Source organism: Syngnathus floridae, chromosome 21 (genome assembly GCF_059516105.1).
Source record: "Syngnathus floridae isolate MCC-2025c chromosome 21, RoL_Sflo_1.0, whole genome shotgun sequence".
NCBI lineage: Eukaryota > Metazoa > Chordata > Actinopteri > Syngnathiformes > Syngnathidae > Syngnathus > Syngnathus floridae.
Genome location: NC_142433.1, coordinates 2,067,473 through 2,086,541, shown reverse-complemented (window position 1 = coordinate 2,086,541; position 19,069 = coordinate 2,067,473). Strand labels below are relative to the sequence as shown.

The following is a 19,069-nucleotide window of genomic DNA, read 5'->3' as shown; positions in this document are numbered from 1 at the left end:
CATCATCCTCAGCGCTGTGAAATATCAAAGAGGCTTTGATTTAAAGCACGTCCTCTTCGACACCAAACCGCAACACTGTTCTTCAAAAGGCAGTGGCGGAGCTAGCGGGGCACTGCCCCCTCCCCTCGCCACCCCTGAAAAATGCAGGGGCCTTTTGGATATTATATCCTGATTTATTTTTCACTTTTCTACCCGTTCCCCAGATGGGAACATATAACGAATTATTTTGCTCATATGTATAACAATACAATTGAGCTAGTTGCCCATATAGTCTAATTAGAGAACATACTGCTTATTTGAGTATTTTATTATTTATATTTTAGAGTGTTACTAAACTCGCACTTTTCTCCAAATACATTTGACATTTAGAATGCTGGCGACCTTTTCAGGAGGTAACTGATGTTAGAACCGGCATAGAAAAAAAAAGAAGCTTTCGAATATTTTCCATTTTGCCTTGCATAATATTTCATAGCTTTTAATGAATCACACTCAAGGAGTTTTCATTTCCTGCCGTGATATGGCAAAGCAGACGTTCATTGCTTGGTCAGACTCGTTTTGAGAGCTTATTGGAAAAAGTGCTGCATGGCAGACTTTGTGTTACAGTGATGGCGGACTTTGAATACAGATGAATGCATTTCATTGGCTGTCATATCAGCGCGCTGATGAAAATCAACACACAGCTCCATTGTCACACGCAATCAATAACTTTAGGCTTAATCATACATTGACGTATTTGCTTTTACCAAGATCTGAGCACGTATCCAGTTGACACTGCTATTTTATTTTTTCTTCTAAACTATATACAAAGTCAGCTGAACAGTTTAAGTGGTATAGAAAATAAATGCGTAATATATATCTCTAAGGTTATCTTATTCAAATAGCAGCCCATTTATTCATTTTTATCTGTAATTGATGTCTGATAAGGTCATGCCTAAGGCTTGTGTCGAGTCAACTTTAATTTAAAGTCTGATTAGCACCGGCGGTGTGGAAAAAAGATTTGGGCGGGTGCTTGACAGTCCATATTGGCTCAATTATCGCTCGACTGAACAAGGACAGAAGAAGCCCAATTAGCTCTTTAACTTGACACTAAGAAAGAAAGAATGGCTGGATTGAATCTTATCTGCTGCCTGTAGTCGGACGGAGGAGAAACGGGCAAATTGGAATTTGTAGATTGGTTTGTTTTGCTTTGTTATTTGTCATGTCATTTAAAAGACGCTACTCCTTTACAAATTGTAAATTACTTAATACCGTGTTGTGCAGAAAAACAGCAGGCCCCAAAGACTTTATCACATAATTTAAAGCACATTAGAGACATCTACTGGTCAAAAAAACACCTTAGTTGCAGACGTCAGACTCTCTAAAGGTCATCCAGGAAAGCCAATAGGAATTGCTTCAACCTTCTCCTGTCTATTCCACTTCAACTTTGTTTGAATGGAAATGGTCTTTGAGTAGAGCCAATTAGTATGCTGATGGGGATGAGCGTCCATCTCGGCACTTTAAGCAGTCTGAAATAAATGAAGTCAAGCTTTTTGTAAGCTCACTTTTACACTCACTCGCCATGACATTAGCATTGATTGTCTTCTCCTTCAAACTGCATTAATTACACAGTGGAGGAGGATGGACCACAATGTGATGCAGCTCCCTGGACATCCTTGTCTGTATAAAGGACAACAATATTGAGAAAAAAATGAAAAGCTAAAATTATAGTAAAAAGGAATCTTAGAGGGACTTTGTCACGTAAGTAATTTCATTGGCCACTGAATCATTCAAAACGACGTATACGCTTAAAAAACTACAATTCCCATAGTGCAACGCGAAAGTGCGCACCCACGTCGCTTCTCGGTATGCGCTGTGACTGCCACCGGACGGCTGAGTCGCGAAAGTGCATCGCAGAGCGGCTCTTGAGCGGAGCTGCAGCCCCAGCAGAGGTGGAAAGATGGAGTAGCCCATGATGTATCTAAGCTGTCCTCCATCAAGATGTTCCCCGGAGTTTTCTATGCACTACTGGCGGGTTTCCTCGCGGCCGTGGCATCGTCGTCGGCTAAGCTGTCCCTGGGCGCGGACTACCTGAAGGGAGTGTGCGAGACGGGGCTGCGGACGTGGGGCGAGCAGCGGAGATTTCGGCAAGTGGATGAAACTACCGCCTGTGACCGGGTGAGTCCGGAGATGCTGAGCGCATCTCATCCGGCCAACTCCCTCAGCTTCAGCACCAGTCACGACGAGGCAGCGCTCGCGTGATGGGGTGACATTGCAGCCGTGTGCTATCGCGTTATTTGCCGTCACAACGCAGTTTCCTCTCGCCCCCCTCCCCAGGGTCGCGCTTCCTCCTTGACCTTCACGGGTCTATAAATATACATCTTCATTTTCTCAATGAAAGCCTGCGATGTGGAAAGCTCATCTCATATTGCCTCATCTTATATTGCTTAATTAATATGCTAAAATTACTCCTTTGAATTAAAATAAATTAATGCGCTAAGTCCAACAAAAATCACCACTTATTTAAGAAAAATAGCACTGTATTCCAAAATTATCTAGGATGTTCACCTGACCAACTTTTAGCCAATAAGACTCTATTTAGGGAAAAGAATCGTTCATATTCACACAAGGACATTTTTTAAAGTCTGATATTATGAAATGATATGCATGTTTTTGGAATGTGGATGAAAACCCGCTTGCAAAGTTTAATGCTAACTTAGAGGCATTTTTTTAAATAATAAATGTGGTGCAGGTACTTTAAAGTATGCATCTGAAGTTAAAAAAAGAATTGTGATGATGTCATGTTTCAGCTTCACATCCCTCTGAGGCTGCTGTGCGGCGGATTGCTTTTCACCTGCAATGCTGTGATGTGGACCTTCCTTGCCAAAGCACTCAGGTACTCGTCCTCCTCCACCCGAACCACTGTGACCACCACTGCCTCCAACTTCGTATCTTCCGTGAGTTGCAGCTCGTCTCTCATTCTCATGCAAATACCCTGTTTTTTTAACAAAAAGTATTCAAAGAAAATTACAACTCTCATTTTGAGGCTTTCTTGGGTCAGCTGATTTTTGGCGAGGCTCAAATAACACTGTGGTGGGTCGGGATCTCTTTGACGTTCTCCGGCCTGCTCGTACTGCAGAGGGTTTCGCCGCAGGATCGACAACCCAGCGCAGTCGCCAAGAGAGACGAATGATTGGCCTGATTACACTGAAAAAGTTTTTTTTTTTTGTTGAATTTACTTAATTCTATTTCGTGCAACCACCTGATGAAATGAAATTGAGTCAATTTAACAAAGATTTTCAATGTAGGTACTTCACATCCTGGTGCAAAATACACTTTGAATAGCTTCTAAGTCTGATTTTCCATCACACCAAAGATCACACATCACAAATTGGCACAATATCACCATGAATTGATTTTATATTTCATCTGGTTACCAAAGTATTTCTTTCCAACTCACTATGACACTCACTGTAAACATACTTTATAGTCATAGCTGAAGAACTGAGCTCTTCTTTTCACAATAACATTCATGTAGCTGTGGTGAGAAAAGCCTTTGACTCTTTCCGCATTACGATTAAAAAGCTGCAGTAGATTTTGATATGTTCCTGCAACTCACACCCGAGAACTTGACATCATGCTGTGAGATGATTTTTGAGTAAATAACCATCTGTGCACATTAAAAAAAAAAAAGCATTTCAGTCACGATTGAGAACTGTGAAACTTTAACATTATTTGAATGCTTTAAATTCAATTTGCTACATGATGTAAAGGGCATATACTATTTTAGCACTGCTCTCTTTTGGCATTAAATCACACTTTGCTGTTGATTCAACATAATATGAATGCAAACTATCATTTTATGTTCATATGCATCCCCATAAATGTGACCACAATGTGATAATAAAAGGAGATGATTTATATTTCACAACAGGTACAAAAAAATATTTTGTGTGTTGCAATATTTGCATTGCCTAAATGAATTTTGCATTTCGGGAACACTTATTACTTATTTTATAGTTGAAGATTATCTGATGCATGAGACTCAAGCAATCACATCAGTAACCATGTATTATTTATTTGAGAGTCGAGCTTCTCCTGGAAAAGGAAGCGGTTCTCATTAGACTGTGCAATTGTACCTAATGAAGTCTCTTTATGAAGACCCAGGGCGAGTTGCAACAGTAAGTATCTCCAGTATCTAATGAGTGTTTCCTTTCCCTCATTCGATTTAATAGGGCAATCTTGAAGTGAGAAACGCCTGCAAGACTCTTAGTAGTTCCGCTTCTAGAAAGTGCTCTTTTGGCGCTGTCACTCTGATGCCATTCAGTCATGATATGTCAAATATAATGTGAAGTATTTGTAAAAAGTATTGATAGATTATTTTATGGAAGAAATTGTCACCTCCACTGGAGGGGTAAAACACGAAAATTCTGAAATAAACATCTGACACAGTGTTCTCAACTTTTGTCATTTTTTTTGGGTGAGTGAACTTTTGTAATTTTAATGTATGTTGTTTTATCTGGAAACAAATGTAATACAATATTGTAATTTAAAAACAATCATATTTTAATTCGTTCTAGTTTTACTTATTATTTTAAGCTCAATGTGACCGAATAAGAAATAAAACCAATTCTCAAGCAAATATATTGTAAAAATTAGACATGATATATTGTCTCAACATAACTTTATTTCTCTCTCTTCCTCTCTTCTTTACTCAAATATGTTATAAAAGAAATTCCTACAAAGTACTAAAATAGTATTCATGACGGACCGTACAATTATAAACGGACAGCTGGTGTTATTCTTGTACAGTAAGATGGATAGCAGGCTGCATATCCATAAGATGTAAAGAATAAAAAAAAGAGATAGATATTGCAAAGATACTCTATTGCATTTAAAAACACGTTCGTACGTTAAAATCAAAACCACCATGCAATTTCAAAACAAATGTTCCCCCTTTTAAGATTAGATGATTCTAATTTTCAGTCGCTCATTTTACTTTGACAAACATCGTTTCAGTCCGACCTCAAAACATTTGTTATACTTTAAGGCTTGTGAATTTCTATATATCGGAGCACCTGATTGGTCACAAACTGAGTTATATTTTGGTGACCCTTAACCCCCTGATTGCTTTACCTTAATATGATCAATAGTATGTTCCCCCAGTGCTATTTCCATAACAATTTTCACCAGAAACAATAAGGTTGTGATTGTGTCACCTCTTATCCAGCCCAGTGGCACAAAACCAATGGCACAAAAATAATTTTCAACATAAAAAAATACTTTTTAGTACACGCTCGACCACCATGTGAGGAAATACACTTTACATATACTCTTCCGAGAAACTGCGTAAAAACCACAGGAAAATTCACTCCTAAAATACTTTCCTTTGAAAGAATGATGTCCTTAATCTCTGGTCCATGGTTTCACATATGAAGACAATACAAAATGACATCCATGTGTACTTGATGCCTCTGACCGTGTAATCTAAGGCAATTTACTTCAAATGACTGCAGCAAATGAAGTTTTGTGGGAAGACAAAATGTCCTCGACTTGTAGTGCACATTTGAACAAAGATAGAGATTACACACAGCACGCAATAAATCCTATTTTGTTATGTGAATCGAGCTGTTTGTGATTTTTTTTTTTCGTCCACATATGTGGAAATCCTCAACAAGAGGGATGCAAAAGAAGATTGTGTTTTATTTTAAATATTCATTAATAAGTATATGAGCTCTTGCTGGTGCGCTGCCGGGGAAATGTCGCCCTCTGGCGGACACGCCATTGTAAATGAATGGGCTTTCGCACTTAGTGCATTTTCAATGAGGAGAAAGTGTGTCTACCTTCACACTATGTACTGGTATACGTCTGCCTTGCCGTGATCGGGCGTCGCAAAGGGGTTGAGCCACGCCACTGAGAATGGGTGACCGAAGACCACCTTCATGTTCATCCATTTGGACTTCTTGAGCCATTTCCTCTCTTCCTTTTTCAGCTGCTCGATACCCTGTGAATTAAAAAGATGAGATTTTTTTTCTCCCAGTGGAGATGATGGACAGAAACCCACCTGGAGCATTCTAAACACATTTTAAAATGATTCAGAATCAGATGGACATGGATTAAGCATATTTCAGAAGAGTCAAATCTGATTCTCCTCCGCTTACCCGAGCGACGGCGACACAAACGGGCGAAACGTGGATGACTCGTCTGCTTACCGTTTCATCACTGCAGATGGAGTGCACCTGTGTCCCGAACATGACCGCCGTGAAGATTAAAAACAGAAGCCCCTCGAAGCAAAGGAGAATGAGGAGGATGACAGTGGCGGGTGCAGAGAAGGCGCTGCACTCTGATGGAGGGAAATCGGTATCGCCATATGTGAGAAACAATGTCAATTTGCACAAATGGCGGTATACAATATTAGCAGTAGAATCAAATAACTTACTTGACCAGTCTTCTTCAAAGCAGAGTACAAAATGGAAGCCCACCAAGGCAAGTGCGTGGAATGATATTAACGCAATGTACATCTACATATAAAAACATACACATATGCATATTGTAATATTGACAATATGTTGGAGTTTTTTGTGTCCGTAGGCAATAAAACAATCACTAATAATAACTCGACACCTTGTGACATGAATTGAATTGTCACTATTTGTCAAAATGCAGTCACGATGATATTACAAGAGACTCACCGTGAAAAGCACAAAGTACTTCTGATTGTTCTCCCCAACACAATTGTTGACCCAAGGACAGTGGTGATCCATCTTTTTGATGCAGCGCTTGCACACACTGTAAACAGGCAGGGATAATAAATGTGACCTCAAAAAGATGTCCTACTCCCACATTTATTTGTTCCACCTTGTAAAACCAGTTTATATCGTTACATTCTCTTCTATCCTTTCTCACAGAGTGACACGAAGGTTTGCCGTGACTCGCTGGCTCAAAATTGAATTATTCCGCAGTGACTTTTCATGCCGGTGCTGCCACAGAGGTGAGTCATTATCAAGCTGGGAAAATCGACAGGGATATTTGACGCAGCGTCCGTGAAAACAAACAAAAAAAAATGAAACGGTACATCAGGCAGGAAGCAGAGCTGGAATGACTACTAATGAGGGCAGTGGTCCCCTGAGCAGAAGCCACAGCAGGTTGGCACATAATTTATCATGCATTGTCCCCATGCAGGCTGGCCGGTCGATGTACCTGCAGTGATGAGCTCTGTCGGGCTTGATACTGCAGCATTTAGGACACTTGTAGACCACCTGTCCAGGTTTCAGCTGTAGGCTTTCAATAAATTCTTTGGTCGCGTTGCCTTTTGGCACAGCTCCCTGATGACAGAAATAAATGAATTACATTTTTCTAAATTGGACTTTAATTGGGCAAAGCAAGATTGAGAAATAATCAAATTCTCGGGTTTTTTTCTCCCCCCCTCAATATTGCAAGTGCTAAAATTGTGATCATCAACTAACCGGGTCAGTGCACATGGCCCTGGCGTGCGAAGCGAGGGCAAGGAAGGCCAAGCTGTTGAAGAGCACCCCATTGAAGAGGCTGTAAGCCACATTCTTGGCAGGCCACAGCATCACGAAAACCACCACAAACTCCGCGTAGAAGACCAGCAACCAGGTGATGACGGCGCACACAATGCCACATCCGTCGCGGATAAACCACATGGTGCCGGAGGTGCCACGGGGCGGTGGAGGGGCGCAATGTTCAGGCCTCAGGTAGCCAGCCTGACGCTCGATGTCCCTGGTGCGGCGAGCCGAGCTCTTCATTCTACAGCAGCCGAGGCTTCAACCGCATGCTGAAAGGCAACATTTGGAGACAACTTATCATTACCGACTCCTTCAGTTAGTTCATCTGCAATTTATCAGATACAGGCATCACATATGAAATAGGCACTTGAGGAGATCCAGCCTGTAAGACAATGGAAGTTGCAGGAAAAGAAACTAGTCCAGTAAAAGTTAAAACTTGTGCTGCTTGGCCTTCATTCTTAAGTTTTGTTCTATTGTACATAAAACACCGACAATAATAATAAATAAGTGTCTATTTCTTATTGGGTGAGGTAAAATACAATGACAAAGTGAAATAAAAACACTGTTAAAGTGTCATTATTAAGCTTGGTTTTAAAACACGACACGCAACTGGAAAAGGAAAATTGAGTATCCGGGAGCAGAAGGCACGTAAATGCAACACACTAGTTTACATTTCTTATAACATTTTATACATTTAATCTCTATTTATTGTCTTACCTCACTCTCTCTTGGTGCTGTTGCCAAATTAGCACTAAGTAGGTTCTCTTGTTTCGAAGTTAAATGGCAAAAGTAAGGTGAAAAGGGTCTCCTTCCCAGTTACCTCCTGTTAGCGTACACCCAGCTAACGTCACTGGTCTGCGGGCAGTGTCTGTCCACACACCTTCGGTGACACTTTCGTCGCGGCCGCAGTTTCTGTGGGATGTTAATGAACTTGTTCATCAAGTAATGGCCCAAAACCGCGCATTTCGGGAGTCGGTTGCTAAGCTACTCCGATACTTCGGTTCCTTTCGAGTCCAGAATCCTCCCCGGTTCTTGGGACAATACGATAGGGCCAACCAGGAAGTGAAACTGATGGAAGTCATGTGGCTAGATTACAATAGGCTTTACCCTCAACGTTCGTGTACCTGAAATGTAAGAAAAAATAATTACAGGCCTGGTTCAATTAACTTTATTAAGTTAGTGAGTTAAATATAAGACATAACTTTAATAGTACAAATGCAATAGACATAAAAAGGCGATAACTGTTATTCCGGGACGTCTGTGTAAACAAAGCAAACGTTCGTTTCCACCCCTCACTTTTGATGACGTAGAATTTCCGCGACGAGTGATTCCACAATGGCAACGGTACAAGTTAGCGAAGCTGAAAAAGTGTATATATTACATGGTATCAGGGTAAGTGTGGGCAGCAATAAGATAATTGATTAAATTTATAAATTTCTGAGTATTATGTCACCATGTTACAACGATCAGGATGATCTACGAGTGGATGGAAGGAGCTGTGAAGACTACAGACATATGGAGATTGAAACTGACGTCGTGTCCAATACTGACGGATCGGCCAAAGTTTCTCTGGTATTTTAGTTTTGATATTTTCTCTTATTAGTTACATATATATTAATTACATATTGCATATCTCCTCCAGGTTTGACACAATGATATCCATGTTTGCAGGGCCACACAGCAGTACTAGTAGGGATTAAGGCTGAACTAGGAAAACCAAGACCCACAGCTCCAAATGAAGGCTATTTAGAATTCTTTGTTGATTGGTAAGTCTGTACTAGATGCAATACTGGATGCAATTCATCATGTAAATTGTCTGGTATTTAAATAACTAATACTCAAAAATTCTGTTTTGATGGACGCTGTGGTTCTGTTTGTGCTAACCAGTTCAGCCAATGCAACCCCGGAGTTTGAGGGGCGAGGAGGAGAGGAGCTCAGTACGGAGCTGAGCAACACACTTTACAAAGTCTTCAACAACAAACACAGCGTGGACCTGAAGAGTCTGTGCATCAGTGAGGGAGAACATTGCTGGGTGCTCTATGTGGATGTACTGGTGAGAGAATTTTGTGTTTTTTTCATCCTTGTACTAGCAAATATTACAGTAACAATGACTTGCATTCCACAGCTTCTGCAATGTGATGGAAACCTGTATGATGCCATGTCAGTAGCTATCAAGGCAGCTCTGTTTAGCACCAAGTAAGTACTGTATGAACTTTTTCTTGATATCCAAAAGTGTGCAAGAGTGCACTGATAGTAGGCTACATCAGAATTTAATTTGATAAAATGTGTTTTCAATCAGGCCACAAGAGGGCATCGTATTCCATTTGACAGCAGGTCACATCATATTGCTATTTTATGTTGCCTTTTTTAACAGGATCCCCAAAGTGCACATATCAACAGATGACGAAGGAGGGAAGGAAATCGAGCTGTCAGATGACCCCTATGACTGCATGAGGCTCAATGTAGAGAATGTTCCCTGTATAGTGACATTGTGCAAGGCAAGCCTGCTCAAATAGACTCACACGAGCGAAGTAAATTATTCTTAGCAATACAGAAGATTAATTTTCAGCATTGTTTGTTTTGGGTCGGTTAGATCGGCCACAGACACGTGGTGGACGCCACCCTCCAGGAGAAGGCGTGCTCGGTGGCCAGCCTCATCATCTCCGTCACCCACACGGGAACAGTTACCTGCGTGAGAAAAATAGGCGGAGGTAGCCTGGACCCCGAGAGCATCTTTGAAATGACTCAAGTGAGTCATCACCGCTTTCCTCAATTTGTGTGTTTGCAGTGATAAAGTTTTGTAGTTGAAGGTAAACATTTACAAATTGTTCAATAGCAACTTCCTGATTCCCCAGACAGGCAAACGGGTCGGAAAAGTCCTCCACGTGCCTCTTCTGAAGCTTCTGCAACAGGAGGAGAGTTTAGGAACAGCGAGACAGAAAGTTGGCTTTCTTGCTTAGAAATATCATGTGTATATATCATCATGTACCTTTTTTCTAAAGTAAAATCTTTGATATTATATGCTTTGTTAGTTCTTTTTTTATATGGAATGTTCAAGCCATATAATATTTATTGAAGTTATCATGCCTGTATCTTCTCCAAAAGAAATATGGACTACTGGCTTGGATATTGGACTTCAAGTCATGAACGTTAGCATTTTATCTCAAGTTGACCTAAGCATCACCTGTCCAAAGAATGTTATGGAGGATTTTTCCCAAAATATATTTTATGTTGTTTTGATTATACACAGAGATAGTAAAGATATGTTCTGGTTATGTAACACGGTTGAGGAAAATTCTCGAATCTCTGCACCTTTTTTGCTACTGCCACGTGGCTAAAGCTGAGTGTTTGACTAAAAGAGACAGACCAGATGGGAAGAAATCATTCCAGACTACTGTCAGACGCTCCAAAATTTTCATGGCAGATGGGTCCAAAGCAAACTTTTGTTCCCAGGCTGCAACTTTTGGAAAGCAATTTGTGAATTTGCCACTTTTTTTTAAATAGACTTTGGCGTGTAAACATGACATTTCACAGTTTCCGATGATTTATCGTATTATTAAATCGCATCGTTATTAACTTCACTATCCAATTTGAAACAGAAGAAAAGCCTTCCATAAAAACGTTTGGCGAACATTTAGGAAAAAAATATCCCATCTTTTTCAGGCAGGTTATTTAACTCACAATGCTTTTTTTTTTTGTAGTCTGAAAACCGCACATGGTTATGTCATCAGTGCTGAGGTTTTACACCATCTCATCATTTTTCACATGCACACACACACACGGATGAGAAAGGGCGGGTACACAGGCAGAAGATAAATACCTCCACGTTGATCCATCCTCAGTCTAACAAAGTGTAGCCATGGAATGCAAAGGTGTTTGCGTGCTGATCCTTGGGTTGATGTTGATCAACTGCTCACTCCAGCAAAATCCACCAAGGAAGAAGCCTGCACGAAAAGGTACATTGCACCAAAACAAAGATTATTTACAATCTCTGTTGAATTCATGTTTTTCCATCACTTATGTGACTTTTTTTGCATGCTGAAATTAGACAATAATGCAGCAATTGAGGAGCTACAGAAACAGATTGATGACATCGTGCAGGACCTCGCCCTTCTGAAAGAAAAACAAGCCTTGCAGAGTGGTAAGAAATAATCAAGCACAGATGTGGAAGATTAAATCTGTTAAAAAAATCAGTGGAATTCAATATAAATAAATCATTTTTCTATATAGTGTGTTTAAAGGGCTCAAAGATAAAGGGCAAGTGCGTCTTGGCCAACCCAGAGAAGAAGTCCTACCACGCAGCCAGCGAGGACTGCAATGCCCTGGGTGGCGTTCTGGCCACCCCAATGTCTGCTGAAGAGAACACCATGCTGACAGACTACCTCCGCCTCATCGTGGGCCGAGACGAGCAGGTGTGGCTGGGCTTCAACGACATGGTGACCGAAGACACTTGGGCCGACCACACCGGCACCAGTATCCAGTTCAAGAACTGGGACAGCCGCGCCCGTCAGCCAGACGGCGGCACGTCCCAGAACTGTGCCGTGCTGTCGGGGGTCGCCAACGGGAAGTGGTTAGATGAGAACTGCCGTGACGAGAAGGCCTCCGTGTGCCAGTTCAACATTGTGTGATGACGTGTATGCCGTAAAATTCAAAATAGCTGCTTTTGTGTGTACTTCTGCTGCAATGCCACTTTACCTTCTTTTTAAAAAGAGGCTTTTTTTAAAAAAATGTCTGGTTCTGCAATTGGACTCATTTACAATCTGCAGTGGCTGGAATTTTCATTCTTTGTGCTCCAACCACAATTTTTAAAAAATACCACTCTTTAGCAGCATTATGTAACAAAGCTGTTTTTACTGGACGTATGCATTCAGTGTTTATGGTTGAATGTCATTTAAGATGAGCTGACTAATCGAGATCATCCAATATAAATTGGGTCTGACGAGACAAGCCGCAAAGTCACACCAAAAACTATTTTAACGTGCCTGTCAAAACTGTACTATGCTGCATTCTGTATTTCACTGACAAGTCTCACATTGAGCCTGAAGAATATTCTTATTTTTTCCTATTTTCCTTTTAAATACAGAAGTTAGCCTGATGTAATCGGAAACCTAAATAAAAGCTCATTGTCTACCCATTTCTTTTTTTTCATTTAAATTATGTAAACGTGGACTACTGCAACTGCCATTAATGCTTCTTCTACTTCCCTTCCGTGTTTGTCACGGAGCCCGTTTTTGTGGTTGAAATAGTTTTCCAATCCAGAATTGAAAACCTCTGTGTTGCTTCAGTCCAATAAAGTCAGTGTTCCCCTCAAATTTATTGTTTAAAAAAGTAATTACAGGTTAAAAAAAAAAGACTAAAACATAATTTCCCTGCTCCATAACCCAAACCACATGGGCAGAGAGAATAAAAAATATTAAGCAACATTAAAAACAAAAAAAAAGTTCTCAGATCCTCTTCTGGAAGCTTTTAAAAATTCAGATAAAGCTCAACTGAATTCCCTGAGCGTGACTTATAGGCACAAAAGTTCCCATCTCTGAGAAGTAACAAGAATTAAAATCATCATTCAGCATCTTACGTCCTACAAGTAGTCCTCTGATGTTGGCGGTTGCGGTTCCATGTCGGCACCGGACAATCGGATGGTGTTTATATCTCCCGTGTTTTTGAACGTGTAGAGTTCATTATCCACCATTCGGCGGTCATGGAATCCCAGGCTGTCCTGCCGGTCAATGGGCGTGCGCGGACGAGGCGGGATGAACGACTGGGACGGGTCCAGGAAGGTATCGAAGTGGTCTACCTCGGGCTCCGGCTCCGGTTCGCTGATGACCGGCAGCTCGGAGGGGCCCGTGAACGTTTGGTAGGAGTCCAACTGCATTCCTTTGAAATGATCTTGCATGCTGTCCGCGTAGCTGGTGTCGCCCAGAAGGTGACCGTAGACCATGGTCTCGTCTATGGAGGCGTACACGTGGGAGTCGTTTTCAGACCTGGCTTTGCTGAATTTCCTGTCGCCGGGTCGGAACATATTCCCTCTGCCGATGTAGATGGATGCCTCTTTGTCCTTGATTGCTTTTTTCTTTTTCCTGAAAACAGAATTTCCCATTGACATCAATTGAAATGCTATTAATCCGTTCCAGACTTTATGTGTCATTGATAAAGTAAAATAGCGCAAATCTGTTTTATTTCAAAGTGTTGCTCACCTAATGAAGAAGCAGATGAGAGCCAAGATGATGAGGAAAAGCAGAAGTGCTCCTGCTATCCCGAGAAGGATTGCTAAAAGATCTGTGAAAACAAAAAATATATTAGTTTTTCTATTTATTTTATGCAGTCATAATAGACCCAAATGAAAATGTTCTTACTGCTCTTTGGTTCTAAAACTATTTTGGTGACTGCCCCAAAGTTTCCATCGTCTGGTATACAGTTGGACATGTTGAGATAAAAGCTGCGCGGCACCACTAACACGTCGTCGGTCTTCTCGTCCTCCCGGCGGCTCAAGATCTCCTCCTCAGAGTCCAGCATCTTGACTTTGATGGCCGTGTGTCGGTCGTTGCATTTGGGCTGGCTGACCTTGACGAACTGGACCTTGGCCTTGTACCCGCTGGGCAAAGAGACGATCCAGGACACGGTGGACGAAGGCCTCATTCCTTTGGGCCAGTTGGGAGTGGCCAGCAGGGTTGGAGAAGACATTTGTGGGCTGACTTGATAAATGATGGTCTCTGAAAAATAGCACAACCAAAGGAAATCAGGATGCTATTTTGAAAAAGAGAGACATGATTTTGCAAAACTGTTAGTGAAATTGCATTACCCCCCCAAAAAATATATATTATGTTTAAATAAATATAAAAAAGTAGTGCTGTCAAATTACTTAATAACATATTGAAACTATGTTTAAGTGAGGGGAGGAGCTTCAGTGAGAGCTAAGTGGTGCTTTGCTGCCCTCTTGTGTCATCTTTAAGTAACTGCAAACATTCAAATCCTTACCTGGGATCTCTTTAGTGAAGGTGGCATTAAGAAAAGGCTCTTTCCTCTTGCTGAAATCTGGAGTGGTGGCCGTGACGGAGATGTTGGCGTGCACCTGAAGTTTCTGGATGTTCCCGTCGTAGCAGAAATCTCCCACAGAGAAGCCTTGGCTCTCCTCCACGTGGAACGAGACAGAAGCGTTGCACTTCTGGCCCGGTACTGACTGTTGAAGACTTCCTGATGGTGACACCAGGTCGATGGTTCGGTCCTGAGGGATTACGAGGTGCCAGGTAAAGCTATGGAGGGGCATCCGTAGACAGGAATCCAACGTGGGCACTGTGAGGAGGCTCTCCGGGCAGGAAGCCGTATTGTGACAATCTGGTTTTGATCAATATTATTAGTTAGAAAGAATCATGTGACTTAAAAAAGAGATAAACTCTTACCGATAACTTGACTTGCGGTCAATTGCACATCTTCATTGGGACAGTCGAGGAAAGATAAGTCGGCCTTAGTGCCTGCAGCCACGTTTAATTTTGTCGAAATCTCAGAGTTAACGCTCATCTCGCAGTAAGGATCGGAACCCACTTTCTCAATCTGCACGGAGACTTTTGGCTGTTTGGTCAGGTCCACTGTGCACAGAACTGAAAAGGTGAAAAAAATAATCAATTATACAAAGGCACTTTGGATTTAATATGATTTTTTTTTTTTTTTAAATGATCAAACCTGGGTGACCGCTTCTCATAACAGACACGCTGTATTTCAAAGTGAGTCCTTGCAAGGTCCTGTTAGTTTCACAATTCTTCAGCACCATTTCAAAATCGCCCTGCTGATGCTCCGGCTGCTTGTCAGTCAGCTCCGTATTGATCATCTTCTTGTCCTGTTTCCTGTACATCACTTCCACGTTCTTGCCGAGGCACTCCGGAGCCGTATGACTGTGAAAATGCACGCTGTAATTGTGCATGCCGGGCACGACAAAGTCCCACTGCATCTGTTGGTCGTCAGGGAAATCGTTGGGATAGTTGGCCGAGATGAAGGTTGTGTTGGAGACGCCTCGTGGTAGGTTGACCTTCACAATAGCCACCACTGAAAATCAAAGCGGGAAATGTTTTTAATGACAACATAAGGTGGGAATTTAAAATTAGCATATCCACTTACTGCTGGTCTCAGGTCCAACACTTAGTTTAAAGTCAACCGGATCCATCTTATTGTCTCCAGGAACCTTGAGAGAAACTCGGCCCTTGTAGCGCACCTGAACACTCGTGACAGAACCTCCCTTGCAGAAGGTTCCGATGTTGGCAGGGCCCGTTCGCAGGTACGTAACGAGAACATAGGTGTGTTCATCTGGACACGTTTCTCCGTTGGCAATCTGCTGCATTCCTGGCTCGGGGAAGTCCAGCTGGAAAGCCCGAGTCGAGCTAACTTTCAGATCCCAGGTGAAGGTTCGGTTGAAATCGGGGAAGAGCGACGACTCAGCCTGGACTATATCGCCGGAGCAGGAAGTCGCTGTGCAGTCTGGAATTGCAGGAAAACATAAGTGCTGTTAAGTTGAAGCAGATTTGTGTCAATAAAGATTTAAAATATTGTTAAGATGTTTACCTAGCGGGATTTGAGCTAGCTTAGTGCTTGCTTATGTAAATCCATAGTGTCTTTTAAATACAGTGTAGACAGGTTTCAAGTGTGCTTTAAAAAAAAAAAAAAAATAGATGATTATATCTGCCTACCAATTTCTCTGTTGATCTCCACATTGAAGATCTCCTCAGGGTTAGCACAAGTGAAGTCCAAGGAGGTGTTTTGAGATTCTCTCAGGATTAAACTTTTTTTGTCACAGGTCTGTTTCGGGATTGTTTGCACACACACGTTGCAGTCAGGGTCGACTGTGTCCCGGCTGATAATAATGATGGTGTCCGGGTCAGGGGTCACAGCCATCATTCTTCCAGCTGATATGAAAGGAAACAAAAAATAAGCTATAAGCATTGGATTTCTCACATGATGAGGAAAAATCAGAATGAAGCCATTTGCCTCTGGGTGCAGCTTTGGTTGTAAAAATCGTCTTGTCCATGTCTTCTCCTTGAGGGACCTCCACGATCACGGCAGTCGTTCCGAGGAGATCCAGACGTGACAGCGGTCCGCCTCTGCAGTATCTATTGGTTATGACTTGCCCGTCGCTTCTTGTTGTGCTCACCGAGTACTGGGGTCCTTCTGGACATTTGTCTTGTGCCGCTATCTGCTTCAGGTTCTCCCGAGGTAGCTCCAAGGTCAAAACAGTCCTGTCTGGGACACTAATATCCCATTTTAGAGTTCTTTTGAAGTCCTTCCAGGTGTTTGGATTGAGCTCTCCAGCAGTAGGTGTGCATGAGCTCTGGGTACATTCTGAAAAAAGAAATATATATATAAAGAAATATTACAACTCAACAGACAAAGGACTCACCTATTGTCGTTTTCACCTCCACGCTGTACGCTTCTTGAGGTTTGAGGCAGCTGAACTCCAGCGCCAGATTTTGGACATCAGTCAGGGTCTTCTCAGTCTGGCTGCAAGTGCGAGCCGAGTCAACCCCGGTACACAGCTCGCATTCCGGTTCCTGCGAGAACCTACTGAGCGTCATAGTAGTGCTTGAATCCACCGTCACAACCACCGTTCGGCCTTCTAAAAAAAAAAGTGGGACCGGAAATGAAATGAAGGATATTTGTCAGACTAGGCAACCCAATTAAGGCACACGTGTCTTTACAATGCACAAGAGGTCATTAATAATTCATAATATGGTTGGAGTCTGAAATGTTGCAGCAGATTCTTCCTCACAATCCACATTTGTATTCAATAGCGTCATTATATTAAATATTCTTACTTAGTGGTCCAGCAGTCGCTTGGAACAGCACAGCTTCCACCTGCGTTTTTGGTGTGACTTGCAGAGACACGACAGCTTGATCGAGCAGGTCTAAATGGGTCACAGAACCCGCTTTGCAGAAGTGAGTGTCAGCTTTGCCGTTCCCTTCAAATGTGGTCACTGAATACTGATATCCATTATTGCACGGCTGTGACGTTTCCCGCAGTCCCTCTCCGAGGACATCCAAACCCACAACTGTCTTTTCAGGCGCCTTGATGGTCCAGATGAATGTTCTGGGGAAGTCATTGAAGAGAGACGGCTGTGTTTCGATTGTTGAAGGCTTGCAGGTGTCTTTTGTGCATTCTGCAAAAAAAAAAAGTTATTATCAATTTAGCACAACAAGCTAATATTAGCATTATTTACTCACCGATAAGCTGATTGATGGTAACCGAGTAAAACTGTTCAACGGGGCAGTTGAAGAGCACCTCGACTTCCTTCTCAGGCTCCAGAGCAAGAATCGAATCACACGTTTGCGTGTCGTTGACCCCGCCGACGATACACACCGTACACTCATCTGCAGCGGGGCTACTTGACACAGTCACCGATGTGCCTTTGTCCGAGCGGACTGTCAACTGTATGCATTCTGATGAAACGGATGGGAGGGAGTCAGATGATGCAAGAAAAGGAAATGGAGAAATGACAAAACAATAGAAAAGATTAGCTGCGTTGCTCACCACATCCATCTTTAAGTATGCTGGGAAATATGCTGACATTTATCAAATCGATATATTATCCAATCCAACAACTGTTATGCATATTTTGCCATTATAATAGTGATTTATTGTGCAAAAAATATATACTCGTACAAATTTAAATGTAAAGCCTAGAATAAAAGGGGCAGCTTCTGCTCCACAGAAGGACAGTCACAACTCTGTAGCAGATTGCAGGTCAATTATTAATGAGATGATCAATTCGAGCCTCCAAGGTAGCGCCATAAATGCCCCATGAATTTTTTAAAGCGGAAGGTCTATGTGTCAAACTAAATATCTCGACTGTAAAGTCGATCACATATTTCCCCTGGCGCGGTGTTTTTTCTTTTTTTTTTTTTCTTTTTTATGAGATCCAACAGCAGCATTTCTTGCGCAAGCAAAGTGTTTTGCTTTCAGTTGCTTGCGCGTGACCCAATTCAACACACATATAGAGGAAGAACACGCAACTTATCCGTCGCAGAAGTCTCACCTGATAATTGGAGAAAAATCAAGAAAAAAAGTCCGAGCGGCACGCAGATGTCGAGCCGCATGTTCGCTTGTGCCTCCAATCTTCTTTATTTCCAAAAGCGGTCCAGGTTAATTCCCCCCCCCAAAGTTGCAGTGTGTCAAAGTCGAATTTTGGCTAGATCCCGCATGACGACGCTGTCAGGCACTTCCTGCTTACCTGAGTAGCAGGGGCGTGGTCCGCGGGCGCTCTGACCTGTTCAAACCTGACAGGTGAGCTCCCACTCCCGACTAAATACAACTCGGATACGCACCGCGTAAAAAAACCCTTCCCTTCTCGTGCGGCGTGGGGCACAATGGCTTTACTATTTATAAGCCCTGAAATTTGCCTGCGATGGTTGTCACAGTGCGCTAACACCACGCAGGGTGTGGACGGAGAAGCGTTGACGCGCACGCGCACAAGCGCAAATAAAGGGCTTATCAACCCTTGTTGATATTTAAGTAGAGTTGATTTTAAAAAAAAATACAAAGACTTCTACTCCAATAAAAATGGCGTTTTTTGATTATTGTGTTT

At 42.2% G+C, this 19,069-nt stretch overlaps 5 protein-coding genes across 6 annotated transcripts; 3 read left to right on the top strand and 2 right to left on the bottom strand.

The window, feature by feature from the left end:
• The first annotated feature begins 1,836 nt into the window (after positions 1–1,836).
• tmem42b (transmembrane protein 42b) lies at positions 1,837–4,437 on the top strand. The gene is made up of 3 exons (XM_088365774.1): positions 1,837–2,154; positions 2,787–2,933; positions 3,023–4,437. The coding sequence occupies exons 1-3, from the start codon at positions 1,978–1,980 to the stop codon at positions 3,167–3,169; spliced, it is 471 nt and encodes a 156-aa protein (XP_088221900.1). The 5' UTR covers positions 1,837–1,977; the 3' UTR covers positions 3,170–4,437.
• On the bottom strand, positions 2,585–8,691 carry zdhhc3b (zDHHC palmitoyltransferase 3b). Of its 2 annotated transcripts, XM_088365765.1 has the most exons (8): positions 8,223–8,691; positions 7,443–7,774; positions 7,177–7,301; positions 6,669–6,765; positions 6,416–6,497; positions 6,189–6,319; positions 5,820–5,980; positions 2,585–2,971 (listed from the first exon to the last, which is right to left on the bottom strand). In XM_088365765.1, the coding sequence occupies exons 2-7, from the start codon at positions 7,743–7,745 to the stop codon at positions 5,822–5,824; spliced, it is 897 nt and encodes a 298-aa protein (XP_088221891.1). In that variant the 5' UTR covers positions 7,746–7,774; positions 8,223–8,691; the 3' UTR covers positions 2,585–2,971; positions 5,820–5,821. The 2 variants fall into 2 exon arrangements, with proteins under 2 accessions (XP_088221891.1, XP_088221890.1); XM_088365764.1 differs by lacking the exon at positions 2,585–2,971 and having other exon boundaries at positions 4,644–5,980; positions 8,223–8,686.
• exosc7 (exosome component 7) lies at positions 8,585–10,524 on the top strand. Its single transcript, XM_088365766.1, has 8 exons — positions 8,585–8,897; positions 8,976–9,077; positions 9,177–9,271; positions 9,393–9,558; positions 9,631–9,701; positions 9,880–10,003; positions 10,099–10,254; positions 10,361–10,524. Exons 1-8 carry the CDS (start codon positions 8,841–8,843, stop codon positions 10,463–10,465), a joined length of 876 nt encoding a protein of 291 aa, XP_088221892.1. The 5' UTR covers positions 8,585–8,840; the 3' UTR covers positions 10,466–10,524.
• A 774-nt stretch (positions 10,525–11,298) lies between these two features.
• On the top strand, positions 11,299–12,639 carry clec3bb (C-type lectin domain family 3, member Bb). Its single transcript, XM_088365772.1, has 3 exons — positions 11,299–11,461; positions 11,554–11,646; positions 11,736–12,639. The coding sequence occupies exons 1-3, from the start codon at positions 11,365–11,367 to the stop codon at positions 12,131–12,133; spliced, it is 588 nt and encodes a 195-aa protein (XP_088221898.1). The 5' UTR covers positions 11,299–11,364; the 3' UTR covers positions 12,134–12,639.
• Positions 12,640–12,800: 161 nt separating this feature from the next.
• cdcp1b (CUB domain containing protein 1b) lies at positions 12,801–18,921 on the bottom strand. Its single transcript, XM_088365757.1, has 13 exons — positions 18,521–18,921; positions 17,709–17,924; positions 17,303–17,644; positions 16,888–17,103; positions 16,479–16,829; positions 16,181–16,396; positions 15,615–15,971; positions 15,183–15,542; positions 14,903–15,100; positions 14,481–14,837; positions 13,859–14,215; positions 13,700–13,781; positions 12,801–13,582 (listed from the first exon to the last, which is right to left on the bottom strand). The coding sequence occupies exons 1-13, from the start codon at positions 18,579–18,581 to the stop codon at positions 13,084–13,086; spliced, it is 3,612 nt and encodes a 1,203-aa protein (XP_088221883.1). The 5' UTR covers positions 18,582–18,921; the 3' UTR covers positions 12,801–13,083.
• Positions 18,922–19,069: the final 148 nt, after the last annotated feature.